At 41.0% G+C, this 24,467-nt stretch overlaps 1 protein-coding gene across 2 annotated transcripts in view; it reads right to left on the reverse strand.

The window, feature by feature from the left end:
* The window catches only part of LOC106564813 (uncharacterized), a 38,039-nt gene extending 18,688 nt beyond the window's left edge, over positions 1 to 19,351 (reverse strand). Inside the window, exons 1-9 of one of the 2 annotated variants that reach the window (XM_014131237.2) lie at positions 18,495 to 19,351; positions 13,418 to 13,536; positions 10,799 to 10,913; positions 10,440 to 10,517; positions 9,320 to 9,435; positions 2,255 to 2,408; positions 1,817 to 1,953; positions 1,621 to 1,714; positions 1,239 to 1,313 (exon numbers count right to left, since the gene is read on the reverse strand). In XM_014131237.2, coding sequence (XP_013986712.1) covers positions 1,239 to 1,313; positions 1,621 to 1,714; positions 1,817 to 1,953; positions 2,255 to 2,408; positions 9,320 to 9,435; positions 10,440 to 10,517; positions 10,799 to 10,913; positions 13,418 to 13,536; positions 18,495 to 19,001 — 1,395 coding nt within the window. In that variant the 5' untranslated portion in view covers positions 19,002 to 19,351. Of the gene's footprint in view, positions 1 to 1,238; positions 1,314 to 1,620; positions 1,715 to 1,816; positions 1,954 to 2,254; positions 2,409 to 9,319; positions 9,436 to 10,439; positions 10,518 to 10,737; positions 10,914 to 13,417; positions 13,537 to 18,494 lie in introns of those variants that run through there. The other variant, XM_014131241.2, reaches the window with a different exon arrangement.
* Between the last annotated feature and the right edge of the window lie 5,116 nt (positions 19,352 to 24,467).

Here is a 24,467-nt window from a genome sequence, read left to right on the forward strand (position 1 = left end):
AGCTTCCAATAATTGTGTACAGATCCTTGCGACACAGGGCTGTGTATTTTAACGCTGAAACATGAGGTTATGGCGGCGGATGAATGGCACGACAATGGGTCTCAGGATCTCGTCATGGCATTCAAATTGGCATCGGTATAATGCAATTTTATTTGTTGTCCGTAGCTTATGCCTGCGGCTGAGCGGTTTGCTGATGTCAACAGCAAAACAGCATAACCCCACCGACACCATGGGGCACTCTGTTCACAATGTTGACATCAGCAAACCGCTCACCCGCACAATGCCATACACGCTATTTGTCATCTGCCCAGTACAGTTGAAACCGGGATTCATCCATGAAGAGCACACTTCTCCAGTGTGCCAGTGGCCATCTAAGGTGAGCATTTGCACACTGAAGTCGGTTATGACACCAAACTGCAGTCAGGTAAAGACCCTGGTGAGGATGACGAGCAAGCAGATGAGCTTCCCTGAGACGGTTTCTGACAGTTTGTGCAGAATTTCTTTCGGTTGTGCAAACCCACAGTTTCATCAGCGGTCTGAGTGGCTGGTCTCAGACGATCCCGCAAGTGAAGAAGCTGGATGTAGATGTCCTGGGTTGGTGTGGTTACACGTGGTCTGCGGTTGTGAGGCCGGCTGGACATACTGCCAAATTCTCTAAAACAACGTTGGAGGCGGCTTATGGTAGAGAAATGGACATTCAATTATCTGGCAACAGCTCTGGGGGACATACCTGCAGTCAGTATACCAGTTGCACTCTCCCTCAAAACTTGAAACATCTGTGGCATTGTGTTGTGTGGCAAAACTGCACACTTTAGAGTAGCCTTTTATTGTCCCCACAACAATGTGGACCTATGTAATGATCATGCTGTTTAATCAGCTTTTTGATATGCCACACTTGTCAGGTGGATGGATTATCTTGGCAAAGGAGAAATGCTCACTAACATGGATGTAAACAAGTTTGTGCCCAAAATCTGAGAGAAATAATGTTTGTGCAAATGGAAAAATTCTGGGATCTTTTATTTCAGCTTATGAAACATGGGATCCAACACTTTACATTTATATTTTTGTTCAGTATATATTAACAAATGTACAACTTTCTGAATCCAATAGGTACCATTGCAAGGACTGAATATTATGCAATGAAAAGCTACAAGATGTACTCTCTTGGACAAGTCTAAGCAGATCGTGTTCGAAACAACATTGTCCTGGTAAATATCAGCTGGCAGGTTTTTAGTCACCTCTGGACCACTCAGACTGGCTGTGTGGTGGCTGGGGGTTGACATAGCAAGGTTGTCTTTCATCCATGACAGAGTCTTCAACCATCAAGAAACAGGAAAGGAAGAGGAAATGAGGAAATTGGAGAGGAAGAGAGAAAACAAGAGGAGGAAGTGACGTTTGGTTAACCCAGTGGGATGCATCCAGGCCCAAATTCAATCAATTGCAGATAAAGGAAATCTACAGTACACTGGGGGTTCACTCTCGATGTTTACAACCTTCAAAGTTGTAAACCCAGTTAAAATCAACACACCCTGTTTATCACGCGAACATTGCCATTGGATATTTACTCTAAAGTATTAGTATTGTTGTAGCAAGAAACACCAGAAATCAGTCCATAACTACCTTATCAGCAGATGTGGTAGAATTTTGCAACTGAATACCAAGTTCTGATTGGCAACCTGGAGAACAAGTGTTCGAATGGTTTGTCTGGTCCTTTCTGCAAAGCAAGAAAACGTTACATTAACTTAATGTTCTGCTTAAAGTGTCATCAACAATTTCATCTGGTTTCAAAAAACAAGAAGCTGATGAAAGTCTATACCTTTGCCTCTCCACACACAGTCTTCTAGTCAAGTCATTGCTGGTGGTGTCACAGGAGACTCGGGTATAGCTTTTGGAAGGCTGTTCTTCAACTTGACTAACAGTCAGCTTCATGGGGACCCCACAGTCTTTCATGTTCTACAAAAAAGGAAATTACACAGGTCATTAGTAGGTCATATAATTAGAGTAATTCTACTATTTTACAGAGGTATCAAGTACCACCTATTCTGATGAGTTCCTCTTTTCATAGTTCACCCAAATTACACCCCATATTACAAAATGACGTATTCGTTTTTAATCGACTGCTTAAAAGTTAAGGAAACCTATATATAATGTTGGAATTTGGGTGAACTATCTTGATTTTGTAATTTGAGTGAACTTTCACTTAAACTACTTTTAACATGAATTTCCTAGTTATTTGACAAATGGATCTGCTGACCTCGAACCCTTTGAGAGGGTTCTGTTCCTCTTTGATGTCCTTTCCTATGATCCTCTGGGCCTCATGTTCCGGATCTCTGGTTTGACTCAGTGGGCCAGGTTCATCACAGGAGAAGTCTATGGCAAGGGTGGTGGGCAAATCTGGCCACTCGCTCCTGCATGGCAAAACATTATGGGTTACTTATTGTAACACTGGTTCTATCAATGATAGTGACCCTACCCTACCTCATTCGTAAGGCCAGTTGACACTCAGTGCTAGGTTCATTGGTAATGAAATAGAATGGTTCATGTGAGTGAATGGGCCAAAATCATGATAAAGCAAGAACAAGCTCACTGTAAAAGACCAATCTAGCACATACACTACCGGTCAAACGTTTTAGAACACATACTCATTCAAGGGATTTTCTTTATTTTTTACTATTTTCTACATTGTAGAATAATAGTGAAGACATCAAAATGATGAAATAACACATATGGAATCATGTAGTAACCAAAAAAGTGTTAAACAAATCCAAAAATATTTTATATTTGAGATTCTTCAAATAGCCACCCTTTGCCTTGATGACAGCTTGCGCACTCTTGGCATTCTCTCAACCAGGTTCATGAGGTAGTCACCTGCAATGCATTTCAATTAACAGGTGTGCCTTCTTAAAAGTTAATTTGAGAAATGTCTTTCCTTCTTAATGCGTTTCAGCCAATCAGTGGTGTTGTGACACGGTAGGGGGGTATACAAAAGATAGCCCTATTTGGTAAAAGACCAAGTCCATATCATGGCAAGAACAGCTCAAATAAGCAAAGAGAAACGACAGTCCATCATTACTTTAAGACGTGAAGGTCAGTCAACACGGAACATTTCAAGAACTTTTAAAGTTTCTTCAATTGCACTTGCAAGAACCATCAAGCGCTATGATGAAACTGGCTCTCATGAGGACCAACACAGGAATGGAAGACCCAGAGTTACCTCTGCTGCAGAGTATAAGTTCATTAGAGATACCAGCCTCAGAAATTGCACCCCAAATAAATGCTTCACAGAATTCAAGTAACAGGCACATCTGTGTGAATCAGGCTTTGTGAATCAGGCCATTATGGTTGAATTGCTGCAAAGAAACCACTACTAAAGCATACCAATAAGAAGAAGAGACTTGCTTGGGCCATGAAATATGAGCAATGGACATTAGACGGGTGGAAATTTGTCCTTTGGTGAGGAGCAAATTGGAGATTTTTGGTTCCAACTGCCGTGTCTTTGTGAGACGTGGTGTGGGTGAACGGATGATCTCTGCATGTATATTTCCAACTATAAAGCATGGAGGAGGAGGTGTTATGATGTGGAGGTGCTTTGCTTGTGACACTGTCTGTGATTTATTTAGAATTCAAGGCACACTTAACCAGCATGGCTACCACAGCATTCTGCAGCGATACCCCATCCCATCTGGCTTGGGCTTAATGGGACTATCATTTGTTTTTCAACTGGACAATGACCCAGCACACCTCTAGGCTGTGTAAAGGCTATTTTACCAAGGAGAATGATGGAGTGCTGCATCAGATGACCTGTCCTCCACAATCACCCGACCTCAACCAAAGGGAAAGGGTGGCTATTTGAAGAATCTCAATTATAAAATATATTTTGATTTGTTTAACACTTTTTGGTTACTACATGATTCCATATGTGTTATTTCATAGTTTTGATGTCTTCACTATTATTCTACAATGTAGAAAATAGTCTAAATAAAGAAAAACCCTTGAATGAGTAGGTGTTCAAAAACTTTTGAAAGGTTTTGCATGTTGTTTTTGCTGTTGTTGTAGTTTCGGTTAGAGACCTGACTCAAAATTGTCTTGAGAAAAGTCTCCGTCCGAAACGTTGACAACAATAAACATGCAGAGGTAATCGTGTGTCCGGGAGTAGTCTTTTACAATTAACAATATTATGATCATTCTCCACAGCAAACATTGGTGTATACACCCCAGTGATACACTAGGGAAATTGTTTTTCCTGAGGCTTTTATTTCCAGCACCACAAACAAGATGAGAGAAAAGCATTGTGGTGTGGAGTGTTAAAATAAAACACACTGTATTTAGTGCTTTTTATGTAGGCAGATTGGAAACCAAGGGGTAGATAGATGTGGGGGAGAGGTCAGAAGGGTGGACACGAAGATTGAACTCTGGTCTCCAGGGCCGTGGTACATAGCGACGGGAGTGATACCACTTAACCAAGGCTTAGCACCTATTGTCATGCATTAGAGACAATATGTCCAAAGTGGATAATTTGTAGCAGCTGCGGATGCCTCTTAATCAGTTTTACTGTATATTCTTTAGGGTTTTTGAGTCATACCCACAAGTTTGAGCACTCCTCAACATGTCTAGAGCACTTCTGCTTGGAGATGTGTCACATGACTCAGAAATCCAAGGATGAACAACACTGACTGGATCCACCAGATATGCTGAATTAGCTAACAACATGTTATGCAACCATGACAATCTGAACAGACAGAAGGCTTTGTCCTTGGAGTGACTGACTGGGGCTGGCAGGGGTACAAAGTAATGATGTCACACCCCTCTGAATGGGTGAGGTCCTGGTTTCAGGAAAGTGCTTTTGTTTTAGAAATAAACTATTAAACAGAGAGGGAACAGCTGGGAGGAGTCAGAAATCTCGCAATCAAAAAGGAACACTTTGTGTATGTCATGTCTTGTCGGTTGTCTTTAATTCAAGCGTTCTTTCTCATTGCCGTCCGTTAAGGAAACCTATTTCCAGTTTTAACAGAAGAGAGCCCATTTCCGCCCTTACAACAAAAATACAAAGTTTGTGATACAGATACTCACTGGACAGAAATGGGCACACCTCTCCACACATATGCTTGGAATGTGGGTCAGTTGTTTATATTTCAAAAGTTTGATACCCTAAAACTTAGAATTGTATGGTTCAATGGGTTAAGAAATATGTTGGTGCCTCTGTAAACCATACAGTTTAAATCCAAAATCTGAGGTAGAACATTTGTAATTAAACTTCCAAAATGTAACTTTAAATGCAGAAGTGCATTTAACCCGCAGTTGATGGTAACTGACCAGTATACTTCTGTTCAATAAGCTTTATAAGCTACATCCGTTTGTATCCCTGGTTACTAGGCCATACCATACTTATGAGGCACTCTGCACACATCTGCTGAAGAAATTAGGAGCAGGTTTATCGTATAGTATAATCTCCCCTCAAAATGTCTTTCTCTATATTCATCCATATCTAATTTTGGCATACACTTGTCGCTCCAGCTCCTACACAGAACACGTTTACTGAAACACAGGGGCTTGCGAAATCCGTGTCATGCTTAAAGTTAAAGCATTGCATAATACAAAGAGAATGTCAAGAATGAATTCCCCCGAATTGATTCCATGGCGATTATCTGGACTGCATTTGCTGTGAGTGAAACTCAGACTATGGCTTATTAGGGCAAGAATAATTTCAATGTCGGCTTCAGTTGCCATTAGGGCATTGGTTCTAATGCCAGAATGTCTTGTTAGTTACACAACAAGAGTGTTAGTAGGAAAACAATACATCATCTTATTCACCGAGTATGTTTCCCATTAATCCAATTGTAAACATCAAACCTTTTCATCTGGAATACATTTTCCATGAGTTCATCCTGACGTAAACTGTTAAGTAATGTTTATCAACATGAAAGTTCGGAGTCGACGTGTGGGTTGGGTCAAAAGGGCTGCCCATTTTGTATCATTATACTGTAGCAAAGGCTCGCTAACTCAGTTATTGGTGACCTCCATTGATGACTTTATTCAGCACTACCAAATGTAAACGGTTTTAGGGAGTGAAAAATAGCAATGGTGTAAAGTACTTAAGTAAATATTAAAAATACATTTTTGGGTAACTTCACTACATTCTTAAAGAAAATAATGAACTTTTTACTCCATACATTTTCCCTGACACCCAAAAGTGCTTGTTACATTTTGAATGATTAGCAGGACAGGAATATCCCTGGTAGTCTCTACTGCCTCTGATCTGGCGGACTCACTAAACACAAATGCTTTGTTTGTAAATTATGTTGGAGTGTTGGAGTGTGTCCCCTGGCTATCCGTAAGTAAATTAAATAAAACATGGGAATTGTGCCGTCTGGTTTGCTTAATATAAGAAATTTGAATTATTATAATTTTTTTAACTTTTACTTTTGATACTTAAGTATATTTAATCAATTACATTTACTTTTGATACTTAAAACCAAATACTTTCTGAGTTTTACTCAAGTAGTATTTTACTGGGTGACTCACTTTTACTTGAGTCCTTTTCCATTAAAACCTGTTAGGGCTAGGGGGCAGTATTGACACGGCCGGATAAAAAACGTACCCGATTTAATCTGGTTACTACTCCTGCCCATTAAATAGAATATGCATATAATTATTGGCTTTGGATAGAAAACACCCTAAAGTTTCTAAAACTGTTTGAATGGTGTCTGTGAATATAACAGAACTCAAATGGCAGGCCAAAACCTGAGAAGATTCCATGCAGGAAGTGGCCTGTCTGACAAGTTGTGTTTCATCTTGGCTCTTTTTATTGAAGACTGAGGATCTTTGCTCTAACGTGACACTTCCTACGGCTCCCATAGGCTCTCAGAGCCCGGGAAAAAGCTGAACGATATCGAGGCAGCCTCTGGCTGAAACACATTATCGCTTTTGGCAAGTGGCCGATCAGAGTACTATGGACTTAGGCGCGTGCCCGAGTCGACCCCATGCTTTATTTTCTTTCGTCTGTTTACCTAAACGCAGATTCCCGGTCGGAATATTATCGCTTTTTTATGAGAAAAATGGCATAAAAATTGATTTTAAACAGCGGTTGACATGCTTCGAAGTACGGTAATGGAATATTTAGAAAAAATGTTGTCACGAATTGCGCCATGCTCGTCACCCTTATTTACCCTTTCGGATAGTGTCTTGAATGCACGAACAAAACGCCGCTGTTTGGATATAACTATGGATTATTTTGAACCAAACCAACATTTGTTATTGAAGTAGCAGTCCTGGGAGTGCATTCTGACGAAGACAGCAAAGGTAATAACATTTTTCTTATAGTAAATCTGACTTTGGTGAGTGCTAAACTTGCTGGGTGTCTAAATAGCTAGCCCTGTGATGCCGGGCTATCTACTGAGAATATTGCAAAATGTGCTTTCACTGAAAAGCTATTTTAAAATCGGACATATCGAGTGCATAGAGGAGTTCTGTATCTATAATTCTTAAAATAATTGTTATGCTTTTTGTGAACGTTTATCATGAGTAATTTAGTAAATTCACCGGCAGTGTTCGGTGGGAATGCTAGTCACATGCTAGTCACATGCTAATGTAAAAAGCTGGTTTTTGATATAAATATGAACTTGATTGAACAAAACATGCATGTATTGTATAACATAATGTCCTAGGGTTGTCATCTGATGAAGATCATCAAAGGTTAATGCTGCATTTAGCTGTGGTTTGGCTTTATGTGACATTATATGCTAGCTTGAAAAATGGGTGTCTGATTATTTCTGGCTGGGTACTCTGCTGACATAATCTAATGTTTTGCTTTCGTTGTAAAGCCTTTTTGAAATCGGACAGTGTGGTTAGATTAACGAGAGTCTTGTCTTTAAAATGGTGTAAAATAGTCATATGTTTGAGAAATTGAAGTAATAGCATTTCTAAGGTATTTGAATATCGCGCCACGGGATTACACTGGCTGTTGTGTAGGTGGGACGATTTGGTGCCACATGCCCTAGAGAGGTTAAGACATCTTTACTTTTACTCAAGTATGACAATTGGGTACTTTTTCCACCACTGAAAAATAGGCTACAGGTAAGAAACCTGGTTCTCAGACGGTGGTTTCAGGAGGGAAATATACACAGTCTTCAATAAAGCCACAGAGTTGAGTGATGCGAACACATCCTCACTTGAACATTTGAACCTTGCCCCTAATTGAAGTAGTATTTGTGAGTGTTTATTTCTATGTTAATTGTATTCCAGGTTCCTGCTCAACATACATTATTCATATCATGACACAGTTGAGATCTCATTCCACCATTTTACCTGAACCAGTGAAGTGTGTAGTAATTGAGTGTTTGTGTCTGAATAGGTATTGGCTAAAGAGGTAATTGTAGGCCCCTCCCACTAAATGAGATAACGAGCTACAGATGTTTAAATGTTTGTGGGAGAGCCCCAGTGGGGAAGAGAGGTAAGCAAGGATAGACCAGTGAAGATTATTATTTTATTATCTTGGGCTTATCTTTTAGTCCATGTTTTTAGCATTTTAAAGCCTGTTTTTGTATTTATATATTTATTGAAAATAAATATCAAAGTTTGGAAGAAACCATTCCAGTTCTTTTAGTGAAACCTTTTTTATGTGAAGGGCATCGGCCAGCCCTGTCACAGTTAAATCAGGTGTTTCAGGAATTATGATGTTACAACCAGCATTTTCCAACCAAACGGGGACCATGTGTGAACGTTGCAAACATTCTCAAAATCCTGTAATGTTAGTATTTGATCTTACATTTATAGCAAATATTGCCATAATATATAGATACGGTGATAGCTGGCATCCTTGTAACACACCCCTAGATAATGTGATATTAGATCAGTGTTTCCCGAGTACCCCCAACAATCCACATTGTTGTGGCCCTGGACAAGCACACCTGATTCTGCTTCTCAGGTAATCATCAAGTTGAATCAGGTGTTTTTGTCCAGGGCTACAACAAATGTGTGCTGTTGGGGGTACTCAAGGACTGGAGTTTGGAAACACTGTATAAGATCATATAATATAAGGACTTTATAGGGTATCCCAAAATGGCACCCTATTCTTTATATAATGCACTACTTTTGACCAGAGTCGCATGGGCCTTGGGTGCACATTTTGTTTTTTGCCCAATCACTACACAGCTGATTCAAATAATCAACTAATCAACCTTTGATAATTTTAATCATCTGTGTAGTGTAAGGCCAGAAACCAAAACGTGCACCCCTTGGGGTCCCGAGGACCGATATTGGGAAACGCTGCATTAGAGACACAGACAAAGAAACGATATGAGCTTTAGGGACCCATATTTACCCGCTACCCTCCTGGAGCAGGCCCCAACTCTCCTGCACCTCAGCCTGCTTCCGTGTCACTCTGGCAGCCAGGGTAGGGTGGAGGTACGAAAGGCGTGAAACAGTCTCGTTCAGCATCTGGAGAGAGAGTGGTCGAGGGAGGGGATGGGGGCAGTGGAAGAAGGTGACACAATTCATTTGGTGTTGATTTACAGTCTTGGAAAACGACCCACACTCTTTAAAATGGAAGGCTATGGTTAGATGGAACACAGATGTATTTTTTTCTTTTATTTCACCTTTATTTAACCAGGTAGGCTAGTTGAGAACAAGTTCTCATTTACAACTGCGACCTGGCCAAGATAAAGCAAAGCAGTGTGACACAAACAACAACACAGAGTTACACATGGAATAAAAAAGCGTACAGTCAATAACACAATAGAAAAAAAAAAGTCTATATACAGTGTGTGAAAACGGCGTGAGGAGGTAAGGCAATAAATAGGCCATAGTAGCAGAGTAATTACAATTTAGCAAATTAACACTGGAGTGATAGATGAGCAGATGATGATGTGCAAGTAGAAATACTGGTGTGCAAAAGAGCAGAAAAGTTAATAAAAACAATATGGGGATGAGGTAGGTAGATTGGGTGGGCTATTTACAGATGGGCTATGTACAGCTGCAGCGATCGGTTAGCTGCTCAGATAGCTGATGTTTAAAGTTAGTGAGGGAAATATAAGTCTCTCAGTATAACATCACGTCATAGAAGGCTTCTTCTATGGTTAAGGGGGATACGCCCCAAAAAGATCCAGAGAAGGTCTAGGAAGGAATAGTCTAGATTATTGTGTTATGTTTCACTGTCTTATGATAGTTTCTCTGTGTTTCTCTCTACTTAGTAGGCTTGAGTACTGAGCATGTGCCAAGACCATACATTACAGTTGTAGTGCATTTCTTTGAAATTCAGTGAAACAGTGACATTCAATTCATTTTTTGGGGGGTTATTTTTTCAATGATAACTTTTTTAAATTACTAGTATTTCACTTGAAATGGAATTGAACACAACCCTGATGTATGAATGATGCGTTACTGCATTTCACCATAAATGTATTCATTATTTTGAGCTACATTTTTCCCCACATGCCACTCACCGTGATTTGGCTGGCAATATTGTAGATCTCTGTCTGACCGCAGCTCCCCTGGTTATCTGATCCAGACAGGACACTTCTCTACCAAACACAAAAATAATATAGAGTCAATCTTATGATAATAAGTGTAATAACGTGTATTTACAAAACAATGATCATTTGGAGAGCCTTGGGACAATTTATATTTGGGGTTATGATGTTATGATGGGGACAGTTGTACTAAGCTCATGGCGCATATATTTTTCAAGAATTAATCAATTGAAATAAACATTTAACAGCATGTAAATATTGCAGGTTGTACCTTTAAAGGATCACTGGTGCAAAATAGGACTCTTGTGCAAATTCCTATTCTGCCTTTTTACCTTCCTGTTGATGGTGCAGATGATGTTGTCAGCCTGTTGGTAGAAGGAGGAGACGTCCAGAGCAAGTTTGAGGTCTTGGTGATAGTTTCTTAACAGTGACTGGAACCTCAGGCAGCTACCAAAGAGATACAGTATCTAGTTCAGTGCTTTGGCAATGGGATCCCATGGGGGTCAAATTCCCAGATATGACTTGAAATCCAAGATGGATGGCAGAATAATTCAAGTCAGACCAAGTAATGTTACAAAACATGGAACGCTGTAGTTACATAGTAGTAGCTAGGAAAACAACATGTTAACGGTAGCCATAACAAATATACATCCATAGCACCAAGGACAAAGTATATGTAGCCTAGTGAAGGAGCGGGACTCTAACCTAGACTCTTATAAGAAATCCCGGTATGCCCTCCGACGAACCATCAAACAGGCAAAGAGTCAATAAAAGACTAAGATTGAATCGTACTACACTGGCTCCGACGCTCGTCGGATGTGACAGGGCTTGCACACTATTACGGACTACAAAGGGAAGCACAGCCGCGAGCTGCCCAGTAACACAAGCCTACCAGACAAGCTAAGTCACTTCTATGCTCGCTTTGAGGTAAGCAACACTGAAGCATGCATGAGAGCATCAGCTGTTCCGGACGACTGTATGATCACGCTCTCCGCAGCCAATGTGAGTAAGACCTTTAAACAGGTCAACACTTACAAGACCGCAGGGCCAGACCGATTACAAGGACATGTACACCGAGCATGCGCTGACCAACTGGCAAGTGGCTTCACTGACATTTTCAACCTGTCCCTGACCGAGTCTGTAATACCAACATGTTTCAAGCAGACCACCATAGTCCCTGTGCCCAAGAATACCAAGGTAACCTGCCTAAATGACTACTGGCCCGTAGCACTCACGTCTGTAGCCATGAAGTTCTTTGAAATCTGGTCATGGCTCACATCAACAACATTATCCCAGAAACACTAGACCCTCTCCAATTTGCATACCACCCCAACAGATCCACAGATGATGCAATCTCTATTGCACTCCATACTGCCCTTTCATACCTGGAGAAAAGGAACACCTACGTGAGAATGCTATTCATTGACTATAGCTCAGCATTCAACACCACAGTGCCCTCAAAGCTCATCACTAAGCTAAGGACCCTGAGACTAAACCCATCCCTCTGCAACTGGATCATGGACATCCTGATGGGCCGCCCCCAGGTGGTAAGGGTAGGCAACAACACATCTGCCACGCTGATCATCAACATGTGGGCCCCTCAGGGTTGCATGCTCAGTCCCCTCCTGTACTCCCTGTTCACCCATGACTCCATGCCCAAGCACCATCATTAAGTTTGCTGACGACACAACAGTGGTAGGTCTGATCACAGACAACAATGAGACAGCCTATAGGGAGGAAGTCAGAGACCTGGCAGTGTGGTGCCAGGATAACAACCTCTCCCTCAATGTGATCAAGACAAAGGAGATGATTGTGGACTACAGGAAAAGGAGGACCAAGCACGCCTCCATTCTCATCGACGGGGCTGTAGTTGAGCAGGTTGAGAGCTTCAAGTTCCTTGGTGTCCACATCACCAACAAACTATCATGGTCCAAACACAACAAGACAGTCGTGAAGAGGGCACGACAATGCATATTCCCCCTCAGGAGACTGAAATGATCTGGCATGGGTCCTCAGATCCTCAAAAAGTTATACAGCTGCACCATTGAGAGCATCCTGAATGGTTGTATCACCGCCTGGTATGGCAACTGCTCGGCCTCCAACCACAAGCACTACAGAGGGTAGTGCGTGCTGCCCAGTACATCATTGGGGCCAAGCTTCCTGCCATCCAGGATCTCTATACCAGGCGGAGTCAGAGGAAGGCCAAAAAATTGCCAAAGACTCCAGCCACCCTAGTCATAGACTGTCCTCTCTGCTACCGCATTGGAAGCGGTACCGGAGTGCCACATCTAGGTCCAAAACGCTTCTTAACAGCTTCTACCCCCAAGCCATAAGACTCCTGAACAGCTAATCAAATGGCTACCCAGACTATTTCAAATCCAATCCAATTTTTGTCCCCCCACCCCCATTTCTATCCTGCTGCTACTCTCTGTTTATTATCCATGCATAGTCACTTTACCTCTACCTACATGTACGTATTACCTCAATTACCTCAACTAACCGGTACCCCCGCACATTGACTCAGTACCGGTACCCCCTATATATAGCCTCGCTACTTTTATTTTTTTGTTGCTCCTTGATTATTTGTTATTTTTCAATTTGTGTTATTTAAAAAAAAAAAATGTTTTACTTCGGTTTATTTAAGTAAAAACTTTCTTAACACTTTTTTTCTACAAGCCCTTAACCAACAACTGCATTGTTGGTTAAGGGCTTGTAAGTAAGCATTTCACTGTAAGGTCTACACCTGTTGTACTCTGCGGATGTGACAAATAAAATGTGATTTGATTTAGTCATAGAGAAATAAAAAAACTATAATAAATCACGAGTGGCCATGATTTATCATTAATATATCAAAGTTTAGGGCCTGTCATTTCTTACTGTTATTGCTTTATTTTTTAATCAAAGTAAGGTGTTACTGATATATATCTTGCTCAGTAAAAAATGGAACCTACGTTTGGTTAACGGTGTTCTCTCGGGAAGGGATTTTGTTGCCTTCTATCTGTTGCAGTCTCTTCCTCTTCTCTCCCTTGTGGTCGGTCTCCACGTCAAGCGTCTCGTACTGATGTCCATCCTATAGAGGTCATTATAAAGGAAGAACCTGTGAACCAGTATACTCAATGCATGGTTCTGACACTTGAGTGCATGTACAGTTGAAGTCTGAAGTTTACGTACACTAAGGTTGGAGTCATTAAAAGTCGTTTTTCAACCACTCCACAAATTTCTTGTTAACAAACTATAGTTTTGGCAAGTCGTTTAGGACATCTACTTTGTGCATGACACAAGTAATCTTTCCAACAATTGTTTACAGACAGATTATTTCACTTATAATTCACTGTATTACAATTCCAGTGGGTCAGAAGTTTACATACACTAAGTTGACTGTGCCTTTAAACAGCTTGGAAAATTCCAGAACATGATGTCATGGCTTTAGAAGCTTCTGATAGGATAATTGACATCATTTGAGTCAATTGGAGGTGTACCTGTGGATGTATTTCAAGGCCTACCTTCAAACTCAGCGCCTCTTTGCTTGACATCATGGGAAAATCAAAAGAAATCAGCCAAGACCTCAGAAAAAAATGTGTAGACCTCCACAAGTCTGGTTCATCCTTGGGAGCAATTTCCAAATGCCTGAAGGTACCACGTTCATCTGTACAAACAATAGTACGCAAGTATAAACACCATGGGACCACGCAGCCATCATACCGCTCAGGAAGGAGACGTGTTCTGTGTCCTAGAGATGAACATACTTTGGTGCGAAAAGTGCAAATCAATCCCAGAACAACAGCAACGTACCTTGTGAAGATGCTGGAGGAAACAGGTACAAAAGTATCTATATCCACAGTAAAACGAGTCCTATATCGACATAACCTGAAAGGCCACTCAGCAAGGAAGAAGCCACTGCTCCAAAACCGCCATAAAAAAGCAAGACTACGGTTTGCAACTGCACATGGGGACAAAGATCATACTTTTTGGAGAAATGTCCTCTGGTCTGATGAAACAAAAATAGAACTGTTTGGCCATATTGACCATCGTTATGTTTGGAGGAAAAAGGGGGAGGCTTGCAAGAGGAAGAACACCATCCCAACCATGAAGCACGGGGTGGCAGCATCATGTTGTGGGGGTGCTTTGCTGCAGGAGGGACTGGTGCACTTCACAAAATAGATGGCATCATGAGGAAAGGAAAATGATGTTGGTATATTGAAGCAACATCTCAAGACATCAGTCAGGAAGTTAAAGCTTGGTCGCAAATGGGTCTTCTGAAGGGACATTGACCCCAAGCATACTTCCAAAGTTGTGGCAAAATGGCTTAAGGACAACAAAGTCAAGGTATTTGAGTGGCCATCACAAAGCCCTGACCTCAATCCTATAGAAAATTTGCTGGCAGAACTGAAAAAGCGTGTGCAAGCAAGGAGGCCTACAAACCTGACTCAGTTACACCAGCTCTGTCAGGAGGAACGGGCCAAAATTCACCCAACTTATTGTGGGAAACTTGTGGAAGGCTACCCAAAACATTTGGCCCAAGTTAAATAATTCAAAGGCAACACTACCAAATACTAATTGAGTGTATGTAAACTTCTGACCCAATGGGAATTTGATGAAGGAAATAAAAGCTGAAATAAATCATTCTCTCTACTATTATTCTGACATTTCACATTCTTAAAATAAAGTGGTGATCCTAACTGACCTAAGACAGGGAATTTTGTCTAAGATTAAATGTGGAAAACTGAGTTTAAATGTATTTGGCTAAGGTGTATGTAAACTTCCGACTTCAACTGTATATATATATATTTATACACACTGAACCAATATACACTGAACCAAAATATAAACGCAACATGTAAAGTTTTGGTCCCATGTTTCATGAGCTGAAATAAAATATCCCAGAAATGTTGTGCCATTCATCTGCCGCCGTGACCTCATATTTCAGCATGATTTTATTTTTTTATTTTTTATTTCACCTATATTTAAACAGGTAGGCCAGTTGAGAACAAGTTCTCATTTACAACTGCGACCTGGCCAAGATAAAGCAAATCATTGTGACAAAAACAACAACACAGAGTTACACATAAACAAACGTACAGTCAATAACACAATAGAAAAATCCATGTACAGTGTGTACAAATGTAGGAGAGTAGGGAGGTAAGGCAATAAATAGGCCATAGAGGCATTAACACTGGAGTGATAGATGTGCAGATGATGATGTGCAAGTAGAGATACTGGGGTGCAAAAATGATAATGCACAGCCCCATGTCGCAAGGATCTGTACACAATTCGTGGAAACTGAAAATGTCCCAGTTCTTTCATGACCTGCATACTCACCAGACATGTCACCCATTGAGCTTTGTTTGGGATGCTCTGGATTGATGTGTATGATAGCGTGTTCCAGCTCCCGCCAATATCCAGATACTTCGCACAGCCATTCAAGAGGAGTGGGACAACATTCCACAGGCCACAATCAACAGCCTGAACAACTCTATGCGAAGGAGATGTGTCACGCTGCATGGGGCAAATAGAGGTCACACCAGATACTGACTGGTTTTCTGATCCAAGCCCCTACCATTTTTCTTAAGGTATCTGTGACCAACAGATGCATGTTTGTATTCCCAGTGATATGAAATCCACAGATTAGGGCCTAACGAATGTATTTAAATTGACAACTTTCCATATATGAACTGTATCTCAGTAAAATCTTAGAAATAGTAGCATTTTGCGTTTATATTTTTGTTTGGTGTATATACGAACCACCTGTGTGTAATGCGTTACAAAGGATTTCTGTATGGTCATTTAATTATTTGCAGTACATAGGCTGTTGTAGGGATCCATGAGTTGTAGTGTAATGTATTAGGAATGTAGCTGTTATTCATTTATAAGTGCTTTTAAAAGTACCCATGATGTGTTTTGAATGGTTATCGCAAGTGCTTTACTGCACGATTAGCAAGGTCATGCATTATACAGATGGTTATCAGTATCTGTAACATAAAAATGTGAAAATAATGTATTTTTTGCCATAGCTGTGAAATCACTACAGGCGATACATTCATTTCATTTCATTTACTTCTGCTACTTTGCAATTAATAATTTTCTGCGAGCTGCAGAGCACTACTCCATCTTTGCGGTTTCATAACCTTAAGCTCGTGGAACCTTTTCCATGTCTGTCTCCGTTCTCTCTTTTGCCATGCCGGTGCATTCTGTACTGATGACCTCATGCAAAATGTTGAATGATGCATATTATCTTTCTGAGACCTCTTACATCATTGCTGTGTGTAGCTAAATCATGGAGCAACCTGCTGCTGGTTCCCTATAGTCTCCACAATAATCTGAAACTTGTTAGGCTTGCCTGGTTTTCATCTTAGACAGATGTTTGTTTTCCTGGAATGTAATGTACTGTATTTTCTGCAGTGAAATACAAACTTTGGTAACAGTTTACTTAAAACTTACAATTATAATGCATTATGATGCATTGATAAGCTTGTATATGAGCTTTTAGAATGTTTTACAATAACGTATCACTGTAAGCACTGTTGCGCAGGTTTCACCATGTTGCAAGACTTCCATGTACCTTGGTAGTTCAAGCCGCAGGTAGGCTACAAAAGACCACAAAACTGAATGCACATACCCTGCAGTCTTTGGATAGCTTGGCTATACACAAAGCTATAAACAATGTGTCTATGTAGTCTTGGGTACTTGAAAGGTTGAAAACTTCAAGAGATGTAGACATTGTCATGAGAAACAGGGAAATGTACAGACAGATGCCCAAAAACTGACCCCCAGAGCTATACTCAATCCTGGTGAAAAAAATGGAACTTGTGTACTAAACACAGCGATGAGATAACGCAGGCTTTGTGTGACTCAGCCAGCCCACCTACACAGGGCCGACATGAAGAGCGAAAGAGAGCCAAAACCATGATCTCATCTCAAAATAATTGCTCCTCTTTTCGCTGTTCCAGTTCCTTTTCCCATCCCACTGTCCTGCTTTCTGAGTGCATAAAATATGCATCTTAACATGGTATGTGATATTAAGTACACTATCTTCTTTATCTGTAAGCTTATTTTGGCATGCTTGTTCCACAAATAGTTGTTCAGTGTCACTATTAAATACAATCGGGATCCCCTTAAATTCCGAAAGGCAATCGCAAATTTTGAAATAACCGTTTGCCAGCTGTGGATTTGGAGAAACACTTAATCACAGGTACAACTTCAGTTTGGCATCATTATATCCACCAACGCAATGTGCCTGATTGCTATTTTCATCACGCAACCCCTTCAATTATGGAATTGGTAGTCGTTTATTCTGTGGAAATAACCAGTTCATTCGAAATGTGGCCTTTTGCCTTGCTAATGAAAGCCTGCTGATGATCTCATAGCTCGAGAGTACAGTGTGGATAATGCAACACTGAAGTAATAGTGCACACATTGTGTGTGTGTGTGTGTGTGTGTGTGTGTGTGTGTGTGTGTGTGTGTGTGTGAGTGTGTGTGGAGGTTTCATGCTGGAACAATGCACGTTATGGTGTTTATATCATGTTGCTTTTGGTAACAGACAAAGAAAAAGTGTCTTGTGTTGCAGGGTGGAAGGGTGGAAGGCGTTAAACGGAAAGATTCTGATGTTGTTACTCAGCTTAGTCAGTAACGCAAATTCAGTAATTATTAGTATGTGAAAAAACAATTACGTAATGAGAGCATTACATGGTATGTGAAATGAGGGAGAAAAACAAAACATTACTAACACTGGGTTTTGTGGTTATGGATTTAATTCCCAATTCTTCTTTTGCCATTTGGCTCTGGACTTACTTTCTTTAAAGTAAACAAGTCAATTAATTTGCTTTCAGAAAGCTTGAGAATGGCCAACAGAAACAAAACCAATGTCCATAACAACACTGGTTGAGACATTCACCATTTCTATTTCATATAAAGCCAATTAATTTGAACCAAGTGATTTGAAATGTAAATTAGTTGGTGCTGGCTTGCAGCCTATCCTAACTCAATAACATGTGAGACACCATGAATAACACAACTGTAATCCAAGGTTACCTTAGACTGAGAGTTGAACCTCTTATCCAAGTCGTCCTCTACTATCAAGGATGGCAGTTTTGGGTGAACACTGTTGTAGTTGCTTCGGATGGTCTCCGACGTGGAACTGACTGAGGTGGCCATTTCAGAGTCACACAAGGACACGTCGGGGACTGTCTCGGCATTCCTGCAAATAGCAATCTTCCTGATGGACCTAGAGGATGCAGTGGGGGACACAGAATTCGTGTCCTCCTCCACTCGCTCATCCTGATGTCCCTCTGGTGTTGAAGCGTAGACCTGGGCGGCCACTTGTGGGAGTTCCGAGTTCCCAGTCCCAGGCCACCCCTGGGACTGGCCCACGTAAAGGGACATTTGGTCGTGTAGGTTGTTCTGTAGCTCCAACTTGTTTGGAGCAGCAGACTTCGGCAGATAGACGTCCACAAACTCCTGGCATTTGGCTTCGGAGGGGACAGACAGCCTGGTCCCAATGGTAAAGGGTTGGATTTTTCTGACGACACCCTCAGACATGGTTTTTGATAGCTCTGCAGTGTAGTCTAGATGGGCATACTGTGACAAGAATCACAAAACAATACAGATATCTCACCTCATCTACTGCAAAGTCCAGTATCAGAAGTTCAGAATGAGAGGAAAAACAAGACGAATCCTCAAATGAACAATGCTCTTTTCCCCAAAGAATTGTCAGGAGAAAAACTGACTCAAAAAGCCACCCGCCTCCTTGCACCTCACGGAGAGGAAGACAAGTACAGGACACACAATAGGACGTCCCGTCCTGTCTGTTTCTAAGTTATCAACTGAGCCTGTGTCATGTCAGGGGAAACCAATGTGAGAAGCCGAGGAGGGAGGAGTGCCTCTTCTGAGCAGCCACCAAGCCAATAGTGAGAGAGAGACAGATAGAGAGAGAGAGAGAGAGAGAGAGCTGAGTGAAGAGAGAGAGAGAGAGAGAGCTGAGTGAAGAGAGAGAGAACTGAGTGAAAAGGGAAAGTGTCTGGCTTGCTGCCTGGCTGCTCTCTTAGAAAAAAGAAAAAATAGGAAGGGAAAGAGAGGGGGGAAGTTTCATTAAAAAGGAGTGAGGTCACCACTTTCTGTCAAGGGCTGGGCAGAGTCAGAGTGACTGAGGGTTGTAAACTGGAGCTGTAAAAACTTCCTCCCCAAACAAAAAGCTCCGTGCTCAGATATGAGTAGAGTAACAGAGGGGTAAATGCTCCCTCTCGCTCGCTCGCTCTTTCACTCGCTCCCACTTTCTCTCATTCTGCTCTCGCCAACTCAGTCACAGCTGGACAATGAGGTAATGCTTTTAACAAGAACAACAAACATGAAGCACCTCTAGATCTCACGTCTGCAGTCTGCTCTCTCTCTCTTTTTCTCCCTCTCTCTCTTTATCTCTCTCCATAACTGGTCAAATTGTCAAATGTTTGTTCCAAAAGTACAAAAGGTGAGGGTATTTGCTTGTTCTCAAATATGCCTCAAGAATCAATTGTCGTTTCTAACAGTTTTCACACTTTTTTCATAACAATCGCTATGAGTTTGTTTTGAGGAGTAACAAAATCCAATGCAATTTTCCACTTCTTTTTCTAGTTCCACATTCACAGTCCAAACATTTACAGACACGCATAGGAAACACATTGTGCTTACTCAGGCCTCAGGCTTCCACTTGATTTCAACCAGGTGTCCTATCTACGGGTCAAACTACATCAGGCTACTGTAACATCCTCTGTACTTCTTTGGCAATCCCTTACAGGTCTTTTCCATGTTATAGGCCATAGGCATAAACTGTTTGTGGACTGGTGTAACGCCCTGGCCATAGAGAGGGGTTTTTGTTCTTTATTTTGGTTAGGCCAGGGTGTTACATTGGGTGTGTTCTTTTTCTAGGTTTTTTGTATTTCTTTGTTTTGGGCCGTGTGTGGCTCCCAATCAGGCACAGCTGAAGTTCGTTGTTGTTGATTGGGAGTCACACATAAGGAGCATGTTTTTCCTTTGGGTTTTGTGGGGGATTGTTTTCTGTCTCATTCGTTTTTGACCAGACAGGACTGTTTGCTATCGTTGCTGTTTGATGTTTTGTTTAGTGGTTCATTTTATTAAATATTCATAATGAATCCACAACCTCTGCTGCATCTTGGTCTTCTCTACAGGACGACAGCCCTTACAACTGGGACTTATACAATGTAGTTTGTTCTCATAGGAACAGGAGAAAATACCTGTTTTTGTTTCATGAAGATGGATTGGGGTTTTGTAGAAGGAAGAGTATTTTTGTTTTGTCAAATATATTTCACTTGGTAATTCTATACTCTGGTGGAACTCTGTTCACATATTTGGCTTGTACAAGATGTATGGAAATTCCCTCTTTGATTTATGAACACGACACCATTATGCCATGCTAACTTGCTCACTCTCACAAATGAACACTCTTCTCATGTTTGTATTTTAGCCTTACACCCAGTGCACCCTTTCTCTCGAGGCTCAACTGAAGTCAATTGACTTTGGGTCAACACCATGAGGACCAATAATACAAAAGGCATGAAACAGCCCTGTCCATTTACTGTTCCAAGAACCAACTGTCTTATGTACTGTAGCTTCATGACCTCAAATTCCTATGGCTATAGCTCATCCCCTTACCATGTCTTGACAGCTCTTGTTTTGCTGATAGCAAGAACAAAGAGTTCAGTCATATACTCCCGTGTTTTCGTGCAACACTTATACCAACATGGGTTACTAGACATTTTCATTTTGCCATGATGCTAATGAAACATTAAATGTTCCAGAATTAATTTCAACATGCAGTATCTAAATATAAATCTGACCATCTTGATCCTACCATAAAACAAACTCTATGGGGCGGTTTCGCGGACACAGATTAAGCCTGATCCTAGACTAAATTTTACTTTTAAACTAGACTAACTAAAATTACATTTCTCAGACATGGTTTAAAATAGTCTTAGACTTGCCCTAGTCTAGATTTAGAAAAGTCTGATTTCCAGAAGGACGATTAGAATTAATGTAGATCTAAGTGAAAGCTTAAATTAAACCTGGCCAAAGGCAGGTTTAACTTCAGATTAATGGATATTGATCAAAGAGCACCACCAAGGCTAGACAGAGGGGCGGTTATAGACAGGAGCAACCCACTGAATGATTTTGATTAAATCAATTTTTGTGACCGTTTCCGTATATACCGTATACGCAGCTGATATTGAGGTTTTTGTGCTTTGTGAGGTATTGTTCGTTTTGACTCTACTACGCCTTTGCCTAGCTCGTTTGTGAGAACCAGTTATAGCCTTCAGTCCTAGTATTGATTCACCTGCCTGTTTGCCTACCTGTGTATGATTTACCTTTGATTTTGCCCCCCCCCCCCCTTTATTCAGGGACACATTATTCAATTTCTGTTAGTCACATGTCTGTGGATCTTGTTCAGTTTATGTCTCAGTTGTTGAATCTTGTTATGTTCATACAAATATTTACACATGTTAAGTTTGCTGAAAATAAACACAGTTGACTGTGAGAGGACGTTTATTTTTTTGCTGAGTTTATATTATGCCATGTTTTGTGTGGACCCCAAGAAGAGTAGCTGCTGCTTTTGCAACCGCTAATGGGGATCCTAATAAAATACCAAATAGAAGAGTCGTTTCCAGTGTCTCAGAAACACATTGCAATTTCAACCAAGAAGATGCAGCATTGTCATAATAGCAACAGCAGTGCTTTACAAATACCTTAAACAGCATGGCAGCCCAGATCCTTCGCACTGAAGATGAAGATTACCCATTTGTTCCCATGGCTTGAGGCAGAATCTTGACAGAAATGGTGAACACTGCAGAGATGCTTTTGCTATAAAGCACTTCTGACAACAAAGAAGTGATATAAGCACACAATAGCCATGGATTGGTAACAAAAAGGTTTTTAATTCACAAATGGAAATATCGGGATACCAAACTGGTGCTGGTTCGAGAAAAACATTGGTACTGCTGATGCTTCATGTTCCTCTCCTCCTCCTCCATTGCCAACTAAACATGATTTTCATCTTCATATCATGCTCTTCTTTTAAATGCATGAGTTTTTGCTCAGGAAATCCCATGGTCAGTTTCTCATGCATGTCTTTGTGTCACTAACCGGGGCTGGAAGACAATCCTCCCTCCTGGCTGCTGCCTTCATCCTGTCTTATCCCCTCCAAGCTATGGTGATCATCTGCCTCTAGAAATGTCTTCAAGAGTTGAGCTGATACATCATTTTTTATTATGGGAGTGCAAGAGATGACTGACAACATTACATATTCCCTGCAGTCCGGGGATGTCACACATGTTGAATGAATGTGTCCTACAAAATGAGGACTGGAACGGTCCCACATCTGAACTGTCCAAATGGCCATCATCAGGGTTAGAGTTTTATGTGTTTACACAGTACCTTAGATATATAAATTATATTAGTAATTACAGAGAAGGTTAGCATGGTCACATCTGGTGGCTTATCCATTGAAAAAGTGTCATCCTACAAATACCTAGGTATATGGTAGGATGACAAGTTATCCTTTAAAGTTCATACAGATAATCTTGTGACAAAGCTTAAATTTAAATTAGGTTTTTATTTTCGTAATAAGGCTTGCTTCCCGCTTATGGCTAAAAGAAGCTTCTTCAGGCCACTTTTCTCTCTGTAATTGATTATGGTGACTTGTTGTATATGCATGCAACCTCCATCTTACAGAGACTGGACTCTGTTCATCATGCATCCTTGCGCTTTATTACACATGCCAAGTCACTCACCCACCATTGCACCTTGTACCAAATGGTAGGTGGGACCTCACTTTATGTGCGCAGAAAGATACATTTGTATGTGTTCATCTACAAAGCCCTTTTGGGTAAACTCCCTCTTTACCTCTATAGTCTGGTCTCTTTCACTACCAGCAGTTACCATACCCGGTCTGCTAGGTGGTTGCTACCTAAAGTCCCCAGGACATTCACAGTATTAGGCAAGACTGCCTTCTCTTCTTGTGCACCAGAGGCATGGAATAGTCTACAATCCATGCTTCATCTAGATATGTTAGTGCCACTGAATGAATTAAAAATATTGATGGGAGACTTATGGAGGAGTGTAAATGCTTTTTTTAGGCTGGATCATGTTGTGTTGTATTGTATTGTTGTATGTTTTAATTATGTCATGTATTGATTGTTGCTGCCTTCTTGGCCAAGTCTCCATTGAAAAAGAGACTCTGGGTCTCAGTGGGCTTTTCCTGGTTAAAAAAGGTTAGATAAAATAAATATATGACATTATTTGTGTTAAATTTGTCACACAAATACATTTACGTCCCACTGTGTTGTGCTACACAAGAAAACTAACGTTTAAAAGTGACTTTGATTTGTAAAAGTGGGCCAACAATTAATACAGTATCTTACCTGAAGTCATCGTAGCATCCTTTTGTTTATTTTTTAATATGAGCTGAATTCATTACAAATGGTAGTCCAGGCATTCTTTTTCTTGTTTTCTGTTGATGCTGTTTTTTTTCAGTAATTGGGTAGTTTGACACAATTCGCTTCAAAAGGGTATTTCAGCCACTGAAATTATTTTAACGTTTTCTTTTACCTCCGTCCATTGTTTGGTTTAGGTGACTTTCTCCAATTCCACAAAATGCTTATGGATTCGTGTCCCATCCCTGATTTTTATTTTTTAGTTCTCTCACGTCACCCCGCTCCTCCGCTCTCTCCACTGGCTTCCAGTTGAAGCTCGCATCCGCTACAAGACCATGGTGATTGCCTACGGAGCTGTGAAGGGAACGGCACCTCCATACCTTCAGGCTCTGATCAGGCCCTACACCCAAACAAGGGCACTGCGTTCATCCACCTCTGGCATGCTTGCCCCCCTACCTCTGAGGAAGCACAGTTCCCGCTCAGCCCAGTCAAAACTGTTCGCTGCTCTGACACCCCAATGGTGGAACAAGCTCCCTCACGACGCCAGGACAGCGGAGTCAATCACCACCTTCCGGAGACACCTGAA

This window comes from Salmo salar, chromosome ssa12 (assembly GCF_905237065.1).
Source record: "Salmo salar chromosome ssa12, Ssal_v3.1, whole genome shotgun sequence".
In the NCBI taxonomy this organism is placed as follows: Eukaryota; Metazoa; Chordata; class Actinopteri; order Salmoniformes; family Salmonidae; genus Salmo; species Salmo salar.